Source organism: Eupeodes corollae, chromosome 1 (assembly GCF_945859685.1).
Source record: "Eupeodes corollae chromosome 1, idEupCoro1.1, whole genome shotgun sequence".
Lineage (NCBI taxonomy): Eukaryota > Metazoa > Arthropoda > Insecta > Diptera > Syrphidae > Eupeodes > Eupeodes corollae.
In genome coordinates, this window is record NC_079147.1 from 88,435,667 (window position 1) to 88,455,095 (window position 19,429).

Here is a 19,429-nt window from a genome sequence, read left to right on the forward strand (position 1 = left end):
AATAATTTACACATTTTGATTACCATATAAGGTAGTCATAGTAACAACATAAAAATGAACCGTTACTTGAAAGTAATAAAGAATTGAAAGTAGAAAAATACTTGTACTCTTTTTAATGTGCTAAATTAGTGTCCACCACTGTATTTGTTAAGCTAGGATTTTTGAAGATTTCTGCGTCAAGAGACAATGGACCAAAATATGTTTTAGAGTTGGTTGGTGGAACGTTTTTGTTGAGGAGATGTTGGTGGGAAGCAGTATTGTGTCCAAGTCGAAATCTAGCGAAGTTGGTTATTTTTTGTTTCGAACAGGTATTAGGGTATATCGGCTTAGTGATGCTGATATAGGCTCCAGTCGTGACTATTTTTTGCATAAGATATCTTTCCAAAATGCTTGAGTAGATCGGATTTGGGGAAAATGGTAAAGGTGAGTACAGGTGCGTTTTTGGCTGAGTTCGCTGCAATGTCGGCATATTCGTTTCCGAGTATTCCAACATGGCCTGGAATTCCACATTAGTTTAATGTTTTTCAATTTTATGAGTTGATAGCTAATTACTGATATGATATCGGTGTTGTTGTTTGCGTTGTTAATTGCATTGATTACTAAGATGCTGTCGGAGAATATAATGCATTTTTCAAGAAGATTGACTGCAGCTTTATAAGCTTGAAGTATGGCAAATGCTTCTGCTGTAAAGACCGAGGCAAAATCTGGGAGAATTCCAATGCTTATGGTTGATCCGTTTTCATCAGTCACCGCATAAGATGTGGTGTCCGGAGTTTTAGAGCCATCGGTGAAGATAAATCTCTATCCGTCAGATCCTAAGTCAGATAAATAAAGTTGGTGATATGTGCTGTTTGCTGATTTTAATTTTGTATGTTTTGATAGAACTAATATCAGCGATTCAGGATTGATGAACCATGGCGGGTAGCGTGGGGCTATGAATCGTTCACTTTTGGTTGGCAGATTGTTAAGCCTTGATTCTTTAAGAATTGTACCGATGGCGGATGGAATACGTTTAGTTAGTTTTTGATTCGTTGTTTTTTTTTTTAATGTCGTTGTAGATAATGGAGTTCTTGGAGAATACTAGCTGCTATGTGGTAGATGGGTTTTATGATGTGTAAAATTTTGATTTTGATTTTTCGATGTTCGCATTCACAAAACTAGTGGCTACATAGTCAAAGGATTCTGATTGACTAGATCTAACTACAAAAGTAGTTGAAATTTCCCCTCCGACGTAGTGTAAAAAATGCGGCTACAAATTAAGTGGAGAATGATTTTGACGTTTCAGAATCAGCTGCTCGGTAAAGACACATTAATTCAAAATGAAATAAATCGTTTAATTAAATATAATTATATATAATTAATTAAATCTTAATATATATAATTCTTTTGTGAGTGTGTATGTCACTAAACTTCTCTTAAACGACTGGACCGATTTTGATGAAATTTTTTGTGTGTGTTCAAGGGGATCTAAGAATGGTTTAGATTCACAATTTTGTCCGCTGGACAATGTTTTTTTGACGATAATCCAGATCTTTTTATCACATTTACGTGTAATCTCAACTGGGAAGAAATCAAAAGTTGGACGGTTATCCATCTTATCGACGTAGAGACGTAGACAATAATGGTATAATCGCTGGGTAGCTCCATATTCGCCATTGCTGTGCAAAACCTACAAAGCGCACATAAACGTTGAACTATGCAGTTCGATGAAGTCTATCAAATACATTTGTAAGTATGTTCACAAGGGTAGTGATAAAGCTATATTTGCTGTTCAAAATGTTAACGACAATGCCGAAATAACACGTTATCAAATGGGTCGATACATAAGTGGCAACGAAGCTATTTGGCGCATTTTTACGTTCCCTATACATGAAAGGGATTCTGCTGTTATACATTTGGCTGTGCATCTTGAAAACGGACAGCGTGTTTATTTTACCGAAGAAACTGCACTACAACAGGCTTTGACGGCTCCAAAAACCACTCTTACTCAATTTTTTAACCTTTGTAGTCGACAAGATGCTGTTGGTCAATTCGCAAGGACGTTGATGTACACTGATGTTCCCAAATTTTTTACATGGATTAAAAAATATAAGAATTGGGAAATTGCGGAAACGAGGCATTCCAGTACCAGGATTCGCTGATATATTTATGAAAAAAACTTTATGTCGATTATATACAGTTCATCCTAAGCAACGCGAATGTTTTTTTTGCGTTTATTACTGGTTAACGTCCCTGGACCGACGTCCTTCCAATATTTGCAAAAAGTCAATGGTACTTCATACGACTCTTTCTTCGATGCGTGTCGTGAGTTACATTTATTGGAGGATGATAACCATTGGGATCTCACCTCACACTTGCAGATGCAGCACTGAGCTCATCTCCACAACAAATTCGTCAATTATTTTCAATAATATTGACACCGTCTTTTCCGTCTGAATTTTGCATCGGACTAGAATTACTAATCAAAATCTTAATATTGAATTCTCCGCCGAAATATACAACGAGTCATTAATAATGATTGAGGATATTTGTATTCTTATTTCAAACATGCCGCTTATCCATTTTGGAATGCCAGCGCCGAATCGCCCAGCAGTAGACATCATCAACAGCGATGTTCAACGTGAACACCAGTTCGATAAGACTTCTTTGGCTACTTTTGTTGCGGAAAATGAACAATTGCTTTCTGCTGAACAACGAAATGTATATGATCAAATTAACGTTTCAATTACAGCACAACAAGGTGGATTCTTTTTTTTAGACACTCCAGGTGGCACTGGTAAAACATTTCTTATCGCACTGATACTTGCGCGGATTCGATCTCAAAATCATATTGCATTGGCCATTGCTTCATCAGGCATTGCAGCAACGTTACTTGATGGTGGACGGACTGCGCATTCAGCACTTAAATTACCTTTGAACCTTCATACAAATCCCGAAGCAATGTGTAACATAAAGAAGCATTCAGGCATGGCTGAAGTTTTGAGAAAATGTAAAATTATTATCTGGGATGAATGTACAATGGCCCACAAGCATTCGCTTGAAGCTCTCGACAGGTCCCTGAAAGATATAAAAAATAATGCTTGGCTTTTCGGTGGTGCTCTACTGCTGCTGTCTGGTGATTTCAGACAAACATTACCAGTCATTCCACGCGCGACATATGCAGATGAAATAAACGCATGTTTGAAAGAATCCTATCTATGGCCAAGTGTCACTAAATTATGCCTTACTATTATTATGCGCGTTCGACTTCAAAATGATCCATTAGCGTCAGGATTCTCTGAACAATTGTTAGACATTGGCAACGGTAAAATTCAATTGTATGAAGATACACAATATATTTGACTTCCAGAGAATTTTTGCAACATGGTGGAGTTAATAACAAGTATCTTTCCAGATTTAAGACATAATTATACTAATTATGAATGGCTTAGCCGCAAAAAATTTAGATGTTGACGCTATCAATTTTAAAATAAAGGGTGATTTTTTTGAGGTTAGGATTTTTATGCATTAGTATTTGACAGATCACGCGGGATTTCAGACATGGTGTCAAAGAGAAAGATGCTCAGTATGCTTTGACATTTCATCATGAATAGACTTACTAACGAGCAATGCTTGCAAATCATTAAATTTTATTACCAAAATCAGTGTTCGGTTCGAAATGTGTTTCTCGACAAATTTTGTTCAGCGATGAGGTTCATTTGAGGTTGAATGGCTACAAGCAAAATTGCCACATTTGGAGTGAAGAGCAATCAAAAGCCGTTTAAGAACTGCCCATGCATTCCGAAAAATGCACTGTTTGGTGTGGTTTGTACGCTGGTGGAATCATTGGACCATATTTTTTCAAAGATGCTGTTGGACGCAACGTTACGGTGAATGGCGATCGCTATCGTTCAATGCTAACAAACTTTTTGTTGCCAAAAATGGAAGAACTGAACTTGGTTGACATGTGGTTTCAACAAGATGGCGCTACATGCCACACAGCTCGCGATTCTATGGCCATTTTGAGGGAAAACTTCGGAGAACAATTCATCTCAAGGAATGGACCGGTAAGTTGGCCACCAAGATCATGCGATTTGACGCCTTTAGACTATTTTTTGTGGGGCTACGTCAAGTCTAAAGTCTACACAAATAAGCCAGCAGCTATTCCAGCTTTGGAAGACAACATTTCCGAAGAAATTCGGGCTATTCCGGCCGAAATGCTCGAAAAAGTTACCCAAAATTGGACTTTCCGAATGGACCACCTAAGACGCAGCCGCGGTCAACATTTAAATGAAATTATCTTCAAAAAGTAAATGTCATGGACCAATCTAACGTTTCAAATAAAGAATCGATGAGATTTTGCAAATTTTATGCTTTTTTTTTTAAAGTTCTCAAGCTCTTAAAAAATCACCGTTTACAACAGTCATTCCCTGGTGATGGAATTACATTTAAATCGATTGACACTGTTGTTGATCCTGACGAAGTTGTCAACTATCCTGTAGAGTTTCTAAATTCACTAGATTTACCAGGAATGCCACCACATAATTTGCGACTGAAAATTGGCTCACCTATAATTTTGCTTCGAAATTTAAATGCCCTAAAATTGTGTAATGGCACGCGATTAGTTGTAAAAAAAATCATGGGCAACATTCTTGAAGCCACTATTTTGAGTGGAAAATTTCAAGGTGAAGTTATACTTTTACCACGGATCCCAATGATTCCTTCAGATTAGCCTATACCATTCAAACGTTTACAATTTCCAATCCGCTTGGCATATGCTATGACTATAAATAAGTCACAAGGCCAAACAATGACAATTTGTGGCTTAGATTTAGAAAACCCATGTTTTTCTCACGGCCAATTATATGTTGCGTGTTCAGGAGTTAGAAAACCATGGAATTTATTTATGTATACACCTCAGGGTTTAACCAAAAATATTGTACATCCAATGGCATTACGATAAATTAAGTTTTTGTAAATAAAAATATATATGTTTTTTAAATAAAATAGTTTGAGTGTAAGCTTTTTTACCTTTAATTAAAACAAGTTGAAGATTTTATTACACATACTCACACGCTATCGATTAGTCTAATTGTAATAAATTTACATGTAATGATGTTAGATATTGTCATAACATTTGAATAATAATTTTCATCAAAATGGTCCCGAATGTTTTAGCTTATTAAAAAAAAGTTTGAAATTTTCAAATTAAAAACGTGTAGACAGGACAACGTCTGTCGGGTCCGCTAGTTTATTAATAAAATAAAATTAAAGATGTTATGTAAATTAGTGTTCAATTTTGTCTATTAATTCCTTCCTTAAGGCTTCTGATATAATTGCACCAATCCTTGAGGCAATTTTTACCAGCTGTCTTTACCTGGTCCATGTTCCCTCGGCATGGAGAGAAGTTAAAGTTGTTTTTATACCTAAAGCAGGTAAATGCTCCCAAGTCAATCCTAATCTACGACCTATAAGTCTATCATCATTCCTTCTTAAGACCCTGGAAAGATTGATTGATATCCATTTAAGGGCACTTATCGATACAAGACTTCTGTCTTCGTCTCAACATGCCTACTGTAAGGGTAAATCGGTGGAAACAGCGTTACACACTTTAGTACGCACCATCGATAATTCCCTCCATCATAAAGAGTTCACTTTGGTTGCTTTCCTTGACATCGAAGGTGCCTTTAACAACGTGGACACATCTGCAATCACATCTGCACTGACATCTCTAAATGTAGAGAGTTCGCTTCGGGAGTTAATTAATTTAATGCTTACTAGCAGAATAATTAACTCAAAACTGGGCAACTTTTCTAGTAGACGATTCGTTAGTAGAGGGACACCGCAAGGTGGTGTTCTATCCCCTCTCCTCTGGAACCTAGTGGTAAATGAAATCCTAACTAGTCTGGATGCGGAGGGTTTCAGAGTGATAGCTTATGCGGACGACGTTGCTATAGCAGTTTCAGGAAAGCATCTTAATATCCTAAAAGAACTCTTACAAAATGCCTTAGACAGACTAATACTTTGGGCTGATCGGTGTGGACTGGGTGTTAACCCGCACAAAACTGATCTGGTCTTATTTTCGAGGAGATACAAAATTCCATTTGTCAACCATCCTTATATTAAAGGAATCCAATTAAAATTCTCAGACGAGGCTAAATACCTAGGTCTTGTCTTAGACAAAAAACTAAATTGGAAACGCAACGTACAGGAAAGAGTCAAAAAAGCTACTGTAGCTCTCTTTTCTTGCAAAAAAGCTATTGGTAATAAATGGTGTTTACAGCCCAGAATCACGCATTGGCTATACACATCGGTAATCAGACCGATTTGAACATTCGGTGTGGCAGTATGGTGGACTGCTTTAGAGAAAGGTATAAACAGGGATAAGCTAAATAAAGTCCAACGTTCAGCCTGCCTAAGTATAAGCGTATCGCTTCGCACGACCCCGTCTGCAGCACTGGACACCTTGCTCTACCTTACACCTCTTGACATATTTAGCAAACAAATAGCTGCAAGCTCCGCTATTCGCCTCAATGCTTCGTCGCAGTGGACTAACAACAACATTGGCCACTCCGTAATTCTAAGGTACTTAGAATCAATTCCAAAGCACACAGACTACACCATACCCCAACTACAATTCGACAGGAATTTCCAGATTTCTATACCTACCAGATCTTTTTGGGAGGATAGGACATTCTTAGAGGATGTGTCAATCCACTTTTACACAGATGGCTAAAACCAAAGAAGGGGTTGGTGGTGGTGTGTACTCTGAACGACCGAAATTAAGTCTCTCATTCCGCCTTCCCAATCATTGTAGCGTGTTCCACGCGGAACTTTTGGCGATTAAGGAAGTCTTGTCTTGGCTCAAAGAAAACGTGATATCAACATCCGATATCCGTATTTTCTCCGACAGCCAGGCCGTTATAAAATCTCTGGACTCTGTCTCTACAAACTCTATAACAGTCCATAACTGTCGATCATCTCTAATGGAGATGGCGCAGCAGTTTAATATTCACCTATGCTGGGTGCCGGGCCATAGAGACATTCCAGGTAACTGTAAGGCAGATGAACACGCCAGGAACGGTACAGTACAGCCCATCCTACCACGTTTGGCAAGTACTGGCATACCAATCGCTACTTGTAAACTGCTACTAATGCAAGACGCTGCGAGGAGGGCAGGCACCAGGTGGACTAACAAGCCACAAAAAACATCTGGCCAACACTGGATTAAAACGTTCAAGGTGCTTGCTCTCTCTAAGCAGATCGCATATAAGCTCGATAATAGGTGTCATAACCGGACACTGTCTAATAGGAAAGCACGCCACGAGACTAGGCGTATTCTCAAATGACTTTTGCAGATTCTGTATGGACGAGGAAGAGGAAGAAACGGTTCTTCATCTTCTCTGCACATGCCCTGCTCTAGCTCGAAAACGCAAGAATTACCTAGGAGAATTCTTCTTTAACGATCTAAACGATCTAAATCATATCGGGATAATCAGCCTCTCACGTTTCGTAAGAGACTCTAACTGGTTCCATTGAGCTTAGGAGGAAGCCTCAAGATTCATGTGGTATCACAATGGGCCATTAAACTGGCCTAAGTGTGTCCGTTTCCATCTTGGACAGCCGCTATAACCTAACCTAACCTAACCTAACCTCCTTCCTTAATTACTCAGCCACAGCAACGCGTGGTCGGGTCTGCTAATAAATTATAAAATGAGCTATAAGTTTCCAAATTATAAAAATAAAATAAAATTTTAACATATAACTGCAGTATAATAAACATTTATTTTAAATTCAAGTTGATATAAAGTCTGCAAATACACAATTTATTTATTACATGTACATTAAAATTAAACTTGTATTTAACAACCAATTATTTAGTCTCACAGTTGTTTTGAATCTCGAATTTGTGATATTTGAATCAACAGATCATAAATTGTTTTATTCATCTGAAGAGAAGCAATTTTTAATAATGTAAAACCTTGGTCATTCCGAGCATTCATTGCAATTGAAAATAATGTATACTTCAATGTCTTTAGGATATGTATGGCTTCTAAACTACCACTTTTGACATAGATATTCAAATCATGAATTAGCTTTAGAACTGATTTGACATCAGGATCAATTGATAATTCCAATGGCGATTCATTTTTATTATTAGTTGCATCATAAGCAGCACCATTTTTGAGCAATAATTTGACAATATCCAGCGAACCTTTCTTTGATACTGCTACATGAAGAGCTGTAGCGCCACTTATCGTGGTTTTAGCATTTATAAACTCTTTGAGCTCGCTACTTTTTGTGTTTTGTAGTAAAATTTTAACAATTTCTTTATTATTCTTGAGAACAGCAATGTGTAATGGGGTATTCCCTTTGTTTGTTGATTTATTAACATCGAATCCATTTGCAAGTAGAAATTTTACAATATTTATTTTTTGACTATGAACAGCAAAGTGTAAAAGCGTTTTACCGTCAGGTTCAACTTCAATATCATATAATTTTTTTGCCATTAATTCTTTTAATATCTCCAGATTATCATTAGTAATTGCTTTTTTTATGTCTTCATAATTTGCTACATATTGTATAATTTTTTTTTGTGCTGGATGAGTTAAGGTTATGATTGCATTTTGGCTTGAATGTGGCTTTAAAAAGCTTACTTTATTTTCTACATGCGTTTGGTTTGTGTGTGGATTTTGTGGTGTAGTCTGGTTTAATAACAATAAATCAACAATATCTTTATGTTCAATTAAATTTTTCGAAGTTATGTGTTTATCTTTTAAAGGATCGTATGATGCACCGTTCTCTAATAGTACTTTAACTACATCAATATGAGACAGTTTAAGGGCATAATGCAATGAAGTCAATCCATTCAAGTCGAGCGCATTTGGATTTGCTTTGTTTTTTAGTAAGATTCTAACAATATCAATAAATCCTTTGCGTGATGCATAACATAAAGGAGTATAACCCTTGTAATTTTTTGAGTTGATGAATGCGCCATCTTTTAAAGCGTTTTCTACAAAACTTCGATTATTTATCTTCACACCTTTAAATAAGTTGTCAGTTGCTGTAAGAAATTTAGATAAAGTAGTTTCCACTCCTGGATTTAATAATTGCATTTTACCTGCAACCATGGCATTGTACATAGCTCCATTTTTCAAAAGTAATTCAGCAATATTTATGTGACCTTTTTGAACAGCAATGGATAATGGAGTTGTGTCTAAAAAAGCTCGTGCATCGATACAAGCTTTATTTGCAATTAAATATTCAACAACTTTGACATGTCCAAACATTGAAGCTAAGTGTAATGGGGTCTGGTTGATAAAGTTGATTTCATTAACACTTGAGCCAGTTTTATGCAAAAGCGCTACAATATCTACGAAGCCGTGTTGCGCAGCACAATGTATGGCTTTTAAACCCGTCTTTGAAGTTCTAGCATCAATGCTACTACCATTGGCAATGAGATATTTTACCATTTCCAAATTACCATTCTCTGCTGCAATATGCAATATTGTGTAATCATCCTTTGTTTTCATATTTATTTTTGCTCTCCCACTTTTTACCATCAATTTTACAACATCAAAATTGTTATTAAAAACAGCAATGTGTAAAGGAGTCCCATCGCAACTATTCTCATTAATGTTAGCTCCATGCTCTAACAGTATTTCTGTGATTTCGTTAAGGTTCATTGCTACTGCTACATGTAAGGGTGAAAATCTTTTGTTTTTGTCTGGATTATTCAAATCACAAAAATTTACATCTGTGCCATGTCGAATTAAAGTACTTACTATGCTCTTATGACCTCTACATACCGCTAAATGCAATGCATGTTTTCCACATATTTGAGAAGTAATGCGAGCATTTTTACTCAACAAATATTCAAAAATATCAATATGACCATCAAAAATTGCCGTATAGAGTGGTTCACCAATCTCACCATCAACATTCGCTCCGTTGGACACAAGAAGTTTAACAATTTCCTTGCGATTAAGATGTACGGCATTACATAATGGTGACTTATCGCCCATACCTTTCGGATTAACATTTGCCCCATTTTCAATTAAAATCTTAAAAATGTCAATGTCTCCTTTTTCTACGCCAATAAATAAAGTAGAACCTTCATTCATGCCTCTGTCATTAATTTTTGATCTATGTTGTAGTAATAGTTTAACAACGTCAACATGACCGTTAATTATTGCTGAATTTATTGATATAAAATCGGGTTTACTGCATTTATTTTCTTTGGCATTATTTTCAAAAAGGTATTCCATTATATCGCAATGATCATTTGAAGCAGCTAAAAATAGTGGAGTTATACCTTGCTTGTTTTTGACGTTGACATTAGCTTTATTTCTTACCAAAACTTTTATTGCATCGATTTTACCTTTAAATGCGGCTTTATGCATTGGTGTTTCATTATCGTTATCAGCTGCGTCCACCGCAGCTCCACTTGTTGCCAATAATTCTATTAGATCAATATTACCTACCATACACGCTAAATGAAGGGGTGTCAAATTGGAACTATTCCTGACATTGATCAGTGCTCCTTTATTTAATAAAGTCTCAGCTATTTCTTTGGTTAAACAAGATTTCATTGCGGCACAGTGTAATGGTGTATTACCGTCAATGTCCTTACAGTTTAGTTGAACCCCGGATTTTATAAGAGCATTTATTACTTTTAAGTTCCCCCGAAAAACTGCAATATGGAGTGGAGTTAGGAGTTTTTGTGTTTTTAAATCTACGTTAGCGCCGTTTTTTAAACAAGTGTCTACGACTTTTTTGTGTTTATTTTCGACTGCACAGTGCAAAGGTGTAAATTTATTAATTTCCACAGCATTTATGTCAGCGCCATGCTTAAGGAGAGCTTTAAAAATCTTATCATTACCGTTTTCTGCAGCATAATGTAGAGCAGTGTAACCTCTATTATTTACAGAATTAACGTTTGCTTTGTTTTCAATTAAAATATTAACAATGGCCAAGTGACCACATTGTGCTGCCAAATGTAACGCTGTTTCTCCATTCACATAGCCATTTGAATTAACTTTAGCATTCTTCCCAACTAAATAAAATACCACGTCAGGATTGCGTGATTTTGAAGCTAAATGAAGTAAGTTTAAGCTATCTATTACGTCAAAATTATCTTCTTTTCCTAGCAAGAGTTCCATGGCACTCTTGTGGCCACCAATAACTGCTTTCTGCAAAGCTACTAAGTCGGCACAATTTAATATTCTTGTGCTCGCTTTATGTTTAAGTAAACATTCCACAGTATCAGCATGGCCATTTCCAGCTGCTAAATGTAACGAAGTTTCTTTGAATTCTGTTTGCTGATCGATAAAATTCAAATGATTACTTAAAAAGAACTCGACAATACTTGTTCTACCATATTCTGCAGCAAGATGGAAAGCAGTTTTACAATAATTATCTCTGGCATCAGATGGTACATTTTGTTTGCATAAATATTCCACAATCTCAAGATTTCCACCTATGGCAGCATAGTGCAGCATAGTGCAGCGTAGTCCTCATATTACGACATCTGGCAAAAATGTCAGCGCCATTTTCCAAACAACATATAAATTCATCGAAATTCCCATTTAGCAAGTTCTCCAACATTCTCTTTTGGCTTTCTATTATCATGAGACCCCAGTTAAAGTTATATTTAACTTTAGCCAAATCCTCCTGCAATAACTTTCCAATTATTTTTTTATCTGCAATTAAGTTTTCAGTTACTAATTTATTGGCATTTAAAATAATTGATAACGAAGGATCTGTTAGTAATAAATCCACTAAAATATTATCATGTGCCAAATGATTGCGCAAATTTTTTCCAGTTAACAAAGGTGAACATTCATCGAAAGAAAGGAAATTATTTTGCAATAAACATGTCCTTGAAACTCCTAAGATAGTGAGAATATCTAAAAGTAACAGCTCAACTATTGCTTGTAAATTTGTATTGCATTTATAAGACGAATAAATTTCGGTTATATTTTTCGTATTTGCAGCCAAGCCTTTATCCAACTCACATTTCAATTGATGTAGTTTGTGTTTCAGTTCTTCATTGTATGTTTTATTGTCTGAATAAAATTTATTTTGTTGGTTTTCTTTTCTTCTGATTGCCGGAATTTGCAAATTTATCTTTTGATTTAATTCTTTTATGCATTTTACATCATTTTTTCCAAAACTTGCAACGAAATTTATATCGCTTTGAATGGTGTATATATTCTTAATCATTTGTGTATCGTTTTGAATTCTTGATATGCAACTGTTACATATTTTGTTTGCATAAAGCGCAATTGATTTAAATTTAAAATCTTCTTCGAAATTTGGTGTAATGTTATCTATTATAATATTTATTAATCTTTCAAATTCTTTAACAGAAAATAATTTATGATAATCAATATCACCGTACAACAAAATCATTTTAAACGAAATAAAAGTTGTGTGGTAAACTTCTTGGCTTTTATCACTGTCTTCTTTCACAATCTTAATTAGATCATCTATTTTTTTAAACATTTCGATTTCCTGGTTTGTTGGCAAATTTATTATGTCTCGAAGACTAGTAATGAGTTTTTGAATTTTTATATGATTATCACTTTTGAAAGTATTGACGTCAATGTCATTCAAATCAAAGCAACGTCCCACAATTCTCCACACTTCTTTTGTTGTTTCCGAGAAATTTGTTACAATCAACTCTTTTAATAGCACATTTAATGAGTTTTTTTTTTGTTTGCGAAGAACATCGGCAATGAGACCACGAAGTTTCTTAAAATCCTCTTGAATTCCAATAAAAAAGTTAACATCATTATTATTTTCGATATTTTTTCTTTGAGATAGCGAAAAAGCATGGTTTAAGGAATTTCTTAACTTAGTTATAATTTGTTTCGTATCATTTGAAAGCGATTTGAATAAATAAACATTTGAAGCATCGGATAACTTAGGTGACTCCAAAGAGTTTTTGAAATATTCGCCGAATGCTTGAAGGACTCTTGTTATAACTAGTTGACCCTCTCTATCTTTGGGATTAACATTTATGGATAATTTGATGTATTTACTTATTTTTGTAAGAGAATGAATGTCCCTTATTTGTTGATGATCATTGTATAGTTCTTTGAATTGAGGAGAAACCAGTAAAATATCAGCAATCACCTTGTCACGACTTAATTTAGGTAGCTCAGCAATTTTTCCGATTTTTATGGTATTCAGGTGAGTATTCATAACTTCGTTTAGTTTCTCAGCAAACAAGTTCAAATACTTTAGTATTTTAGTTTTGTTCAGTGTAGAATGATAGAATAAATTAATTTCATGTTGGGTCTTATGTGAACAAATAAAACATATTAAACAAAATTCAATTTCTTCCCAAGGTAAAATTTTATAAGTTGATTTTAATTGACGTTTCAACACGTAAATATTTTGTGCTGTACATTTGGCTAGAAAAAAAAATCGATCATTTATTTCGTGTTCATCAGATGCAAATTCGTCACTTAGCAAAGTTATTAATTCTATTGTGAAATTAATGCGTTCTTTTATATTATCCATGGGCGATTGGGATGCTCCTCGTTTGGGGGGCATTTGTGTTTTGTTTGACAAAAAGTTTAAGTCAATCATTTGACTTTCAACGAAAACTTGAATATCATCTGAGAGTAGAATGTTTTTGAGTTTGATTTCTTCGTAGGCTTTCGAAAGAATATCTTCTAACATTTCAGAATTATTGTTAGATAAAATTGGATCAGGCCAGTCTGTGATCAGAGTTTTAAGAAGCTCACTATTGCCTGATCGAATAGCATAATAAAATGCATTATGTTGATATTTATCAATATCATTTGGTAAGGGAAAGTTATTTTGTCCGTTTATTTGATTTAGAACTTCTCCGTGATTTGCCAAAAGATACTTTAAAATGTCAGCTTTATTACTTTTACAAGCTGAAATTATTAAATTAGGACTTTCTAGACAAGAATTGATATTGATTTTGTTTTCCTGAATTTGTGTTATTAGATTTTTAAGATTGTCTATGTTGCCATGTTGAATGATCTGTTCGATCTGGGCAATAGTTTCCTGACACATTTTGTTTTATTTTATTAAGATTCCTTGGGTTAAAGAAGGTAAGGCTAAACTCCACACAAATTATTATCCTCACGCGTATAATTTATTTTAGTTTTTTCCTGAAAATAAAAACAAAAATAAACATTTTAAATGTGTTATATTAAGGGAGGGAGTATTTTTAATTATAACTAAAACAACATACATATGGATGATTATACAAAAGTTAGGTAACTTTTAAGGATATTTTGTTTACTACTGTTGTTAAGTCAATCTTCTACAAATTCGGGTGTACATATATAATAGCTTACTTACTTACTAAGGTGGCGCTATAGTCCGGGCGGACCTAGGCCTCAACCAACATGCGTCCCCAGCCAGCTCGGTCCCTAGTTATTTAAGGTCTTTACCCACCTGAGTGCGCCAGCTAAGTCGCGGTCTTCCTCTACTGCGCCGCCGTCCCTCAGGATTGGATTCGAAGACCTTCCGGGCTGGACGGGCGGTTGATATCCATTCGCTCTACATGCCGTAGTCATCTAAGCCGTTGGACTTTAATTCTGCTAACTAGGTAAGTGTCGCTGTAGAGCCCGTACAGTTCGTCGTTATATCTTCTCCTCCATTCTCCATCTATGCGTACGGGACCGAAAATCACCCAAAGAATTTTTCTCTCGAAGCATCCTAAGACGCTCTCATCTTTCTTTGACAGGGTCCAGGCCTTAGCGCCATAAATGAGAACCAGGATGATGAGTGTCTTATAGATGGTGATTTTAGATGCTCGAGAGAGGACTTTATTTTTCAATTGCATTCTAAGTCCAGAGAACCAGCGATTTGCAAGAGTTATTCCTTGTTTGATTTAGCGCTGGTGTCGTTGTCTGTATTAATAGCGGTGCCTAGGTAGACAAACTACCTCAAAGTTATAGCTGTCCATGGTGACGTTTTGTCCAAGACGTCGTTATTCAGTGTAATTTTTTGATGATGGTCTTGCCCTCATTGACCACTAAACCCATCTTCTTCGCTTCCGTCGCAATGCTCAAAAACGCTCCACTGACATCACGCTTTGATCTTCCAATTATGTCAATATCATCTGCGTACCCGAGTAATTGGATGGACCTTTGGAAGATTGTGCCGGTTGAGTTTTGCAAAAATCTTTCCAGAACGATGTTGAAGAAGTCGCATGACAGTGCATCGTCTTGCCCAAAACCTTTTTTGACATCAAATGAATCGGTAAGATCTTTTCCGATCTTGATAGAGCAGCGTGCACTCTCCATCGTCATTCTGCACAAACGGATAAGTTTGACAGGGATGCCAAAACTAAACATTGCTCTGTAGAGCTTCTCCCTATAGATGCTGTCATACGCGGCTTTAAAATCGATAAAGAGGTAAAGTGAAGTGAAGGTCCTGGGTTTTTTCCAAGATCCGCCGTAGTCTGAATATTCGGTCGATAGTGCACTTTCCTGGTCTGAAGCCACACTAATAAGGACCTATCAGGTTGTTGACGAACGGCTTCAGACGTTCACATAATACGGCAGAGAGGATCTTATACGCAATGTTAAGGAGACTGATGCCTCTGTAGTTGGCGCAGTTTAGAGGGTCTCCTTTCTTATGTATCGGGCACACTATGCTGAGATTCCACTCATCGGGCATCCTTTCTTCCGACCATATTTTGCAGATGAGTTGGTGCATGCTCCGTACCAAGTCATCGCCTGATGCTTTGAATAGTTCGGAAGTGATGCCGTCAGCTCCAGCAGCTTTGTTTGACTTAAGTTTAGATATAGCTATCTTCACTTCGTCAAGGTCGGGTAGGCGGAATTGTTGATCTGCGTCGCCGATGTTGAGTGGTTCTATCTCCCTTACAGCGGAATTCGGTTCGTCATCGCCGTTATATAATTTGAAGAAGTGATCTTCTCAGCAACGACTGCGCTTCTACTACGATGTTCCCCTGATCGTTTTTCCAGGCTTCGGTTCGTGGCTGGTGCCCTTGGGAGGTTTTTTTTACCTTTTCGTAAAATTTACGAACCTCATTCCTGTTGTGATATGCATTGATCAAGAGGGACAAAGGCGTTGATGAACAAAAACTCATCTGTTAAATTTGAATCCGAAAGTCTTTGTTTATTGTTGCTATGACCCGAAGAATCTTCGAAACCACACTTACAGATAAGTTTAAGGGGAGCAGAAGGATTGAAATGTATTTCTTCGCTTGATTGAATTATAGATAAAGCAGTTTTATGTTAAAGCTCTTGTAGATTCACTTCTGCATTTGTTTCATCAGTAGTGATATTCTGAGGTAGTATATCCTTTTTGGTTTTCATCAAGGAATAGTAACTCGGGAATGTATCAGGGTTAATGTTATTAATAACCTTTCTAAGCATTTCATATAATTGATATGAAAGATCAAGATCTATGAACAAAGCTAAAGCGTCTAAGGATGATAAAGACTTTTTAATATCATCCTTTTTACTTGATTCAGTTGCAGCAAATTTGATTTCATTGTGATCTTTGCTCTTTGGGGAAGTTCTGTGATCAACGAACGAGGTGTGTCACTTTTTGATTTTATTATTGGAGGCAATACGCCCACTTTCGTCTTATCGAGCTCGGAAAATTATGATGTATGGGAGGATGTGCTTGATGTTACTTTAGTAAACAACCGTAATTTATTAGTGGAGAATTGGAGAGTTTTTTTTCGGATCACAAGTGGATTCTTTTTCAAATTAATTTTGAGTCGAAAAACCCTCCGCCTTACAGGAATCCCAAAAGAACTGACTGGACGAAATTCAGTCAAATTGCTAATTCTAAACTAAGCAACTTTCCGAATCTCACTGAATCGATAGGAGACTTTGAATCAAGTGTGAAAACCTTTAAAACTTCTATGAGTAAAGCTTTTAGAGTCTCTTGCCTAGTTAAATATACCGGTAAAACCCTTCCTTCTTGGTGGAATGAAGAACTGTCCAGTCTTAGGAAAATGACGAGGACAATTTTCAATATCTGCCACAAACATAAGTTTTACCAACCAAGACTCTCTTAAAATTTACAAACAAGCCCTGTCATCAGCCAAAAGACAAGGCTGGAGAGAATACTGTCAATCAGTCGAAGACATAAAGGACTCCGCAAGGCTCAGCAAAGTTTTATCGAAGGAACATTGTAATCCTTCAAATCTAAAAAAGCCTGATGGAACCTGGACAGCCTCTCCAGCCGAAACTCTTGAGCTACTGATGAAGACGCACTTTCCGGGTTGCGAGAGTGATAACCCCAAACCGCTTGAAACCACAGAGCTAAAGGAAGCTCATGTGGAGCAAGTCAATTCCGTTATAACCAGAGAAAATATTTTATGGACCATCAATACTTTTTCTAAATATAAATCCCCAGGCATGGATGGCATACTGCCAGTTATGCTTCAAAAGTTGCATGATGTGGCAGCTCCATGGCTGGAAAAAATTTTCAAAGGATGTCTCCTTCTCAAACATGTCCCCATGTCGTGGAGACAGGTCAAAGTAATTTTTATCCCGAAAGTGAGTAAGCGAGGTCACGAATCCGCGAAGGATTTCAGATCAATAAGCTTAACATCTTTTGTGCTTAAAACCTTGGAGCGCATTCTTGATTACCATAGTTCTCAGCATGCTTATCTTAAGGGCAAATCTATGGAGACTGCCCTCCATGAGGTAGTGCGTACTGAAGAACAAACAATCCATTATAAAGAATTTACTCTTGCCACCTTAATAGACATAGAAGGTGCTTTTAACAACGTCCTTATCGAGTCCATAGAAGAATCGCTCGTAAAGTTCGGTGTAGAAGACTTCATTCGAGAATGGATTATTTCCATGCTTAGTGGTAGGAAGATTTGAGCCACTCTAGGCAATACAATCGTAACAAAACACGTGAGTAGGGGAACACCCCAGGGTGGTGTCCTTTCGCCTCTTCTATGGCTTCTGGTCATCGATACAATTCTTGTTAAATTAGAGAGATGTGGAGTGAAGGCGGTAGCCTATGCGGATGATTTGGTGTTATTGGTGTCAGGAAAGTACAGCTCTGTGATTAGTGAAATCACGGAATCAGCTTTGAAGAAAGCTAGCAACTGGGCCACGAGTTGTGGACTAGGAGTTAACCAAAGTAAAACTGAACTGTTGCTCTTTACCACCAAAACTAAAGTACCGCCCTTCGCGCTACTTCGACTCAACGGTCAAATCCTAACATTGTCTTCCAGTGCAAAATATTTGGGAGTTATACTCGACCCTAAACTAAACTGGAAACTAAATATTAAAGTACGGGTTAAGAAGGCCCGTGTTGCCTTCAACGACTGCAGCAAAACTTTCGGCAAAAAGTGGGGACTTCAGTCGAAGATAATTTTAAGGACGTATACAGCCGTAGTACGTCCAATCTTAACATAGGGTGGTGACCTGCTCTTAACTAAGCTTATCTTTAATATTGATAAGTTAAAGAAGATTTAGAGAACAGCTTGCGAGGGCACCACAGGGGCCATGCGTACTTGCCCAACGGACACTTTAAACGTTATTTTGGATCTTCTACCAATCAACCTTTTTATTAAATACATAGTTTCCTGCAGGGCTATTAGCTTTTAGCAGCTGGTTGTCAAAACCTTATGGTCACAGCACCACTACGAAATTGATTCCCTCACATATTATCTCGGTACACACTGACTACTGCACTCCTACTTTGAGCCTGAGTAAGGGTTTTAAGGTTATTTTCCCATCCAGAGAAGATTGGGAGGATAACATCGTGTTGATAGGTTTCTACACAACCATCTTTTCTGACGGCTCAAAGATGGAGTGCGGAGTTGGTTCTGGGATCTTTTCTGAGTCCCTAAATGTAGACAAATCCTTTAGGCTTCCTGACTTTGCTACCGTTTCTAAGGCTGAACTGCTGGCAATAAGGGAGGCATGTAAGATACTTAAACAAAACCCAAACCAAAACCGAAATACGGCTATCTTTACAGACAGTCAGGCAGCTGTCAAAGCCATTAACTCGGCCATATCCTCATCTAAATTGGTCCAGCAATGTCGCGATGAGCTTGCTAGCCTAAATATTAACCTCGGTGTCTGGGTTCCGGGCCATAGTGGTATCGTGGGAAATGAACGGGCTGACGAGCTAACCAGGCAAGGATCGGCCCTTCATAGCTCACTTGCGGAAATGGTTAACATTCCTCTTGGTGCTATGAAGGGTAAAATCTTTTCTATCTACCAAACTAAATCAGACAAGGTGGAGCAATTTACCTAACTGCATTATATCTAGGAAGATATGGCCTACCTATAACAAACCCGTACAAACGATCTTCTATGCAGGCCAAGGCAAGACATAGCCAGGATTGTTGCGGTTTGTACCGGACATTGGCCTTGGGTTGGGTATCTCTTACAACACCTTTTGCCGTAGCTGTAGTGACCAAAGGGAAAGTGAAACGATAATCCATTTC

General features: G+C 36.9%; 2 protein-coding genes across 2 annotated transcripts in view; both read right to left on the bottom strand.

Moving 5' to 3' along the window:
• LOC129943505 (NADPH-dependent diflavin oxidoreductase 1) overlaps positions 1-19,429 on the bottom strand; it is an 80,610-nt gene that overhangs the window by 28,338 nt on the left and 32,843 nt on the right. The window lies entirely within an intron of this gene.
• On the bottom strand, positions 7,732-11,480 carry LOC129943503 (ankyrin-3-like). Its single transcript, XM_056053004.1, has 2 exons — positions 9,101-11,480; positions 7,732-9,043 (listed from the first exon to the last, which is right to left on the bottom strand). The coding sequence occupies exons 1-2, from the start codon at positions 11,478-11,480 to the stop codon at positions 7,863-7,865; spliced, it is 3,561 nt and encodes a 1,186-aa protein (XP_055908979.1). The 3' UTR covers positions 7,732-7,862.

What these genes read in the sequence shown, in the direction of transcription:
- LOC129943503 (XM_056053004.1), bottom strand. Translation starts at nt 11,480, where the DNA reads ATGCTGCACTATGCTGCCATAGGTGGAAATCTTGAGATTGTGGAATAT. An exon ending in GTACAATGCCATGGTTGCAG is followed by an intron (nt 9,044 to 9,100) that starts GTAAAATGCAAT and finishes AATTTCTTACAG; the next exon opens with CAACTGACAACTTATTTAAA.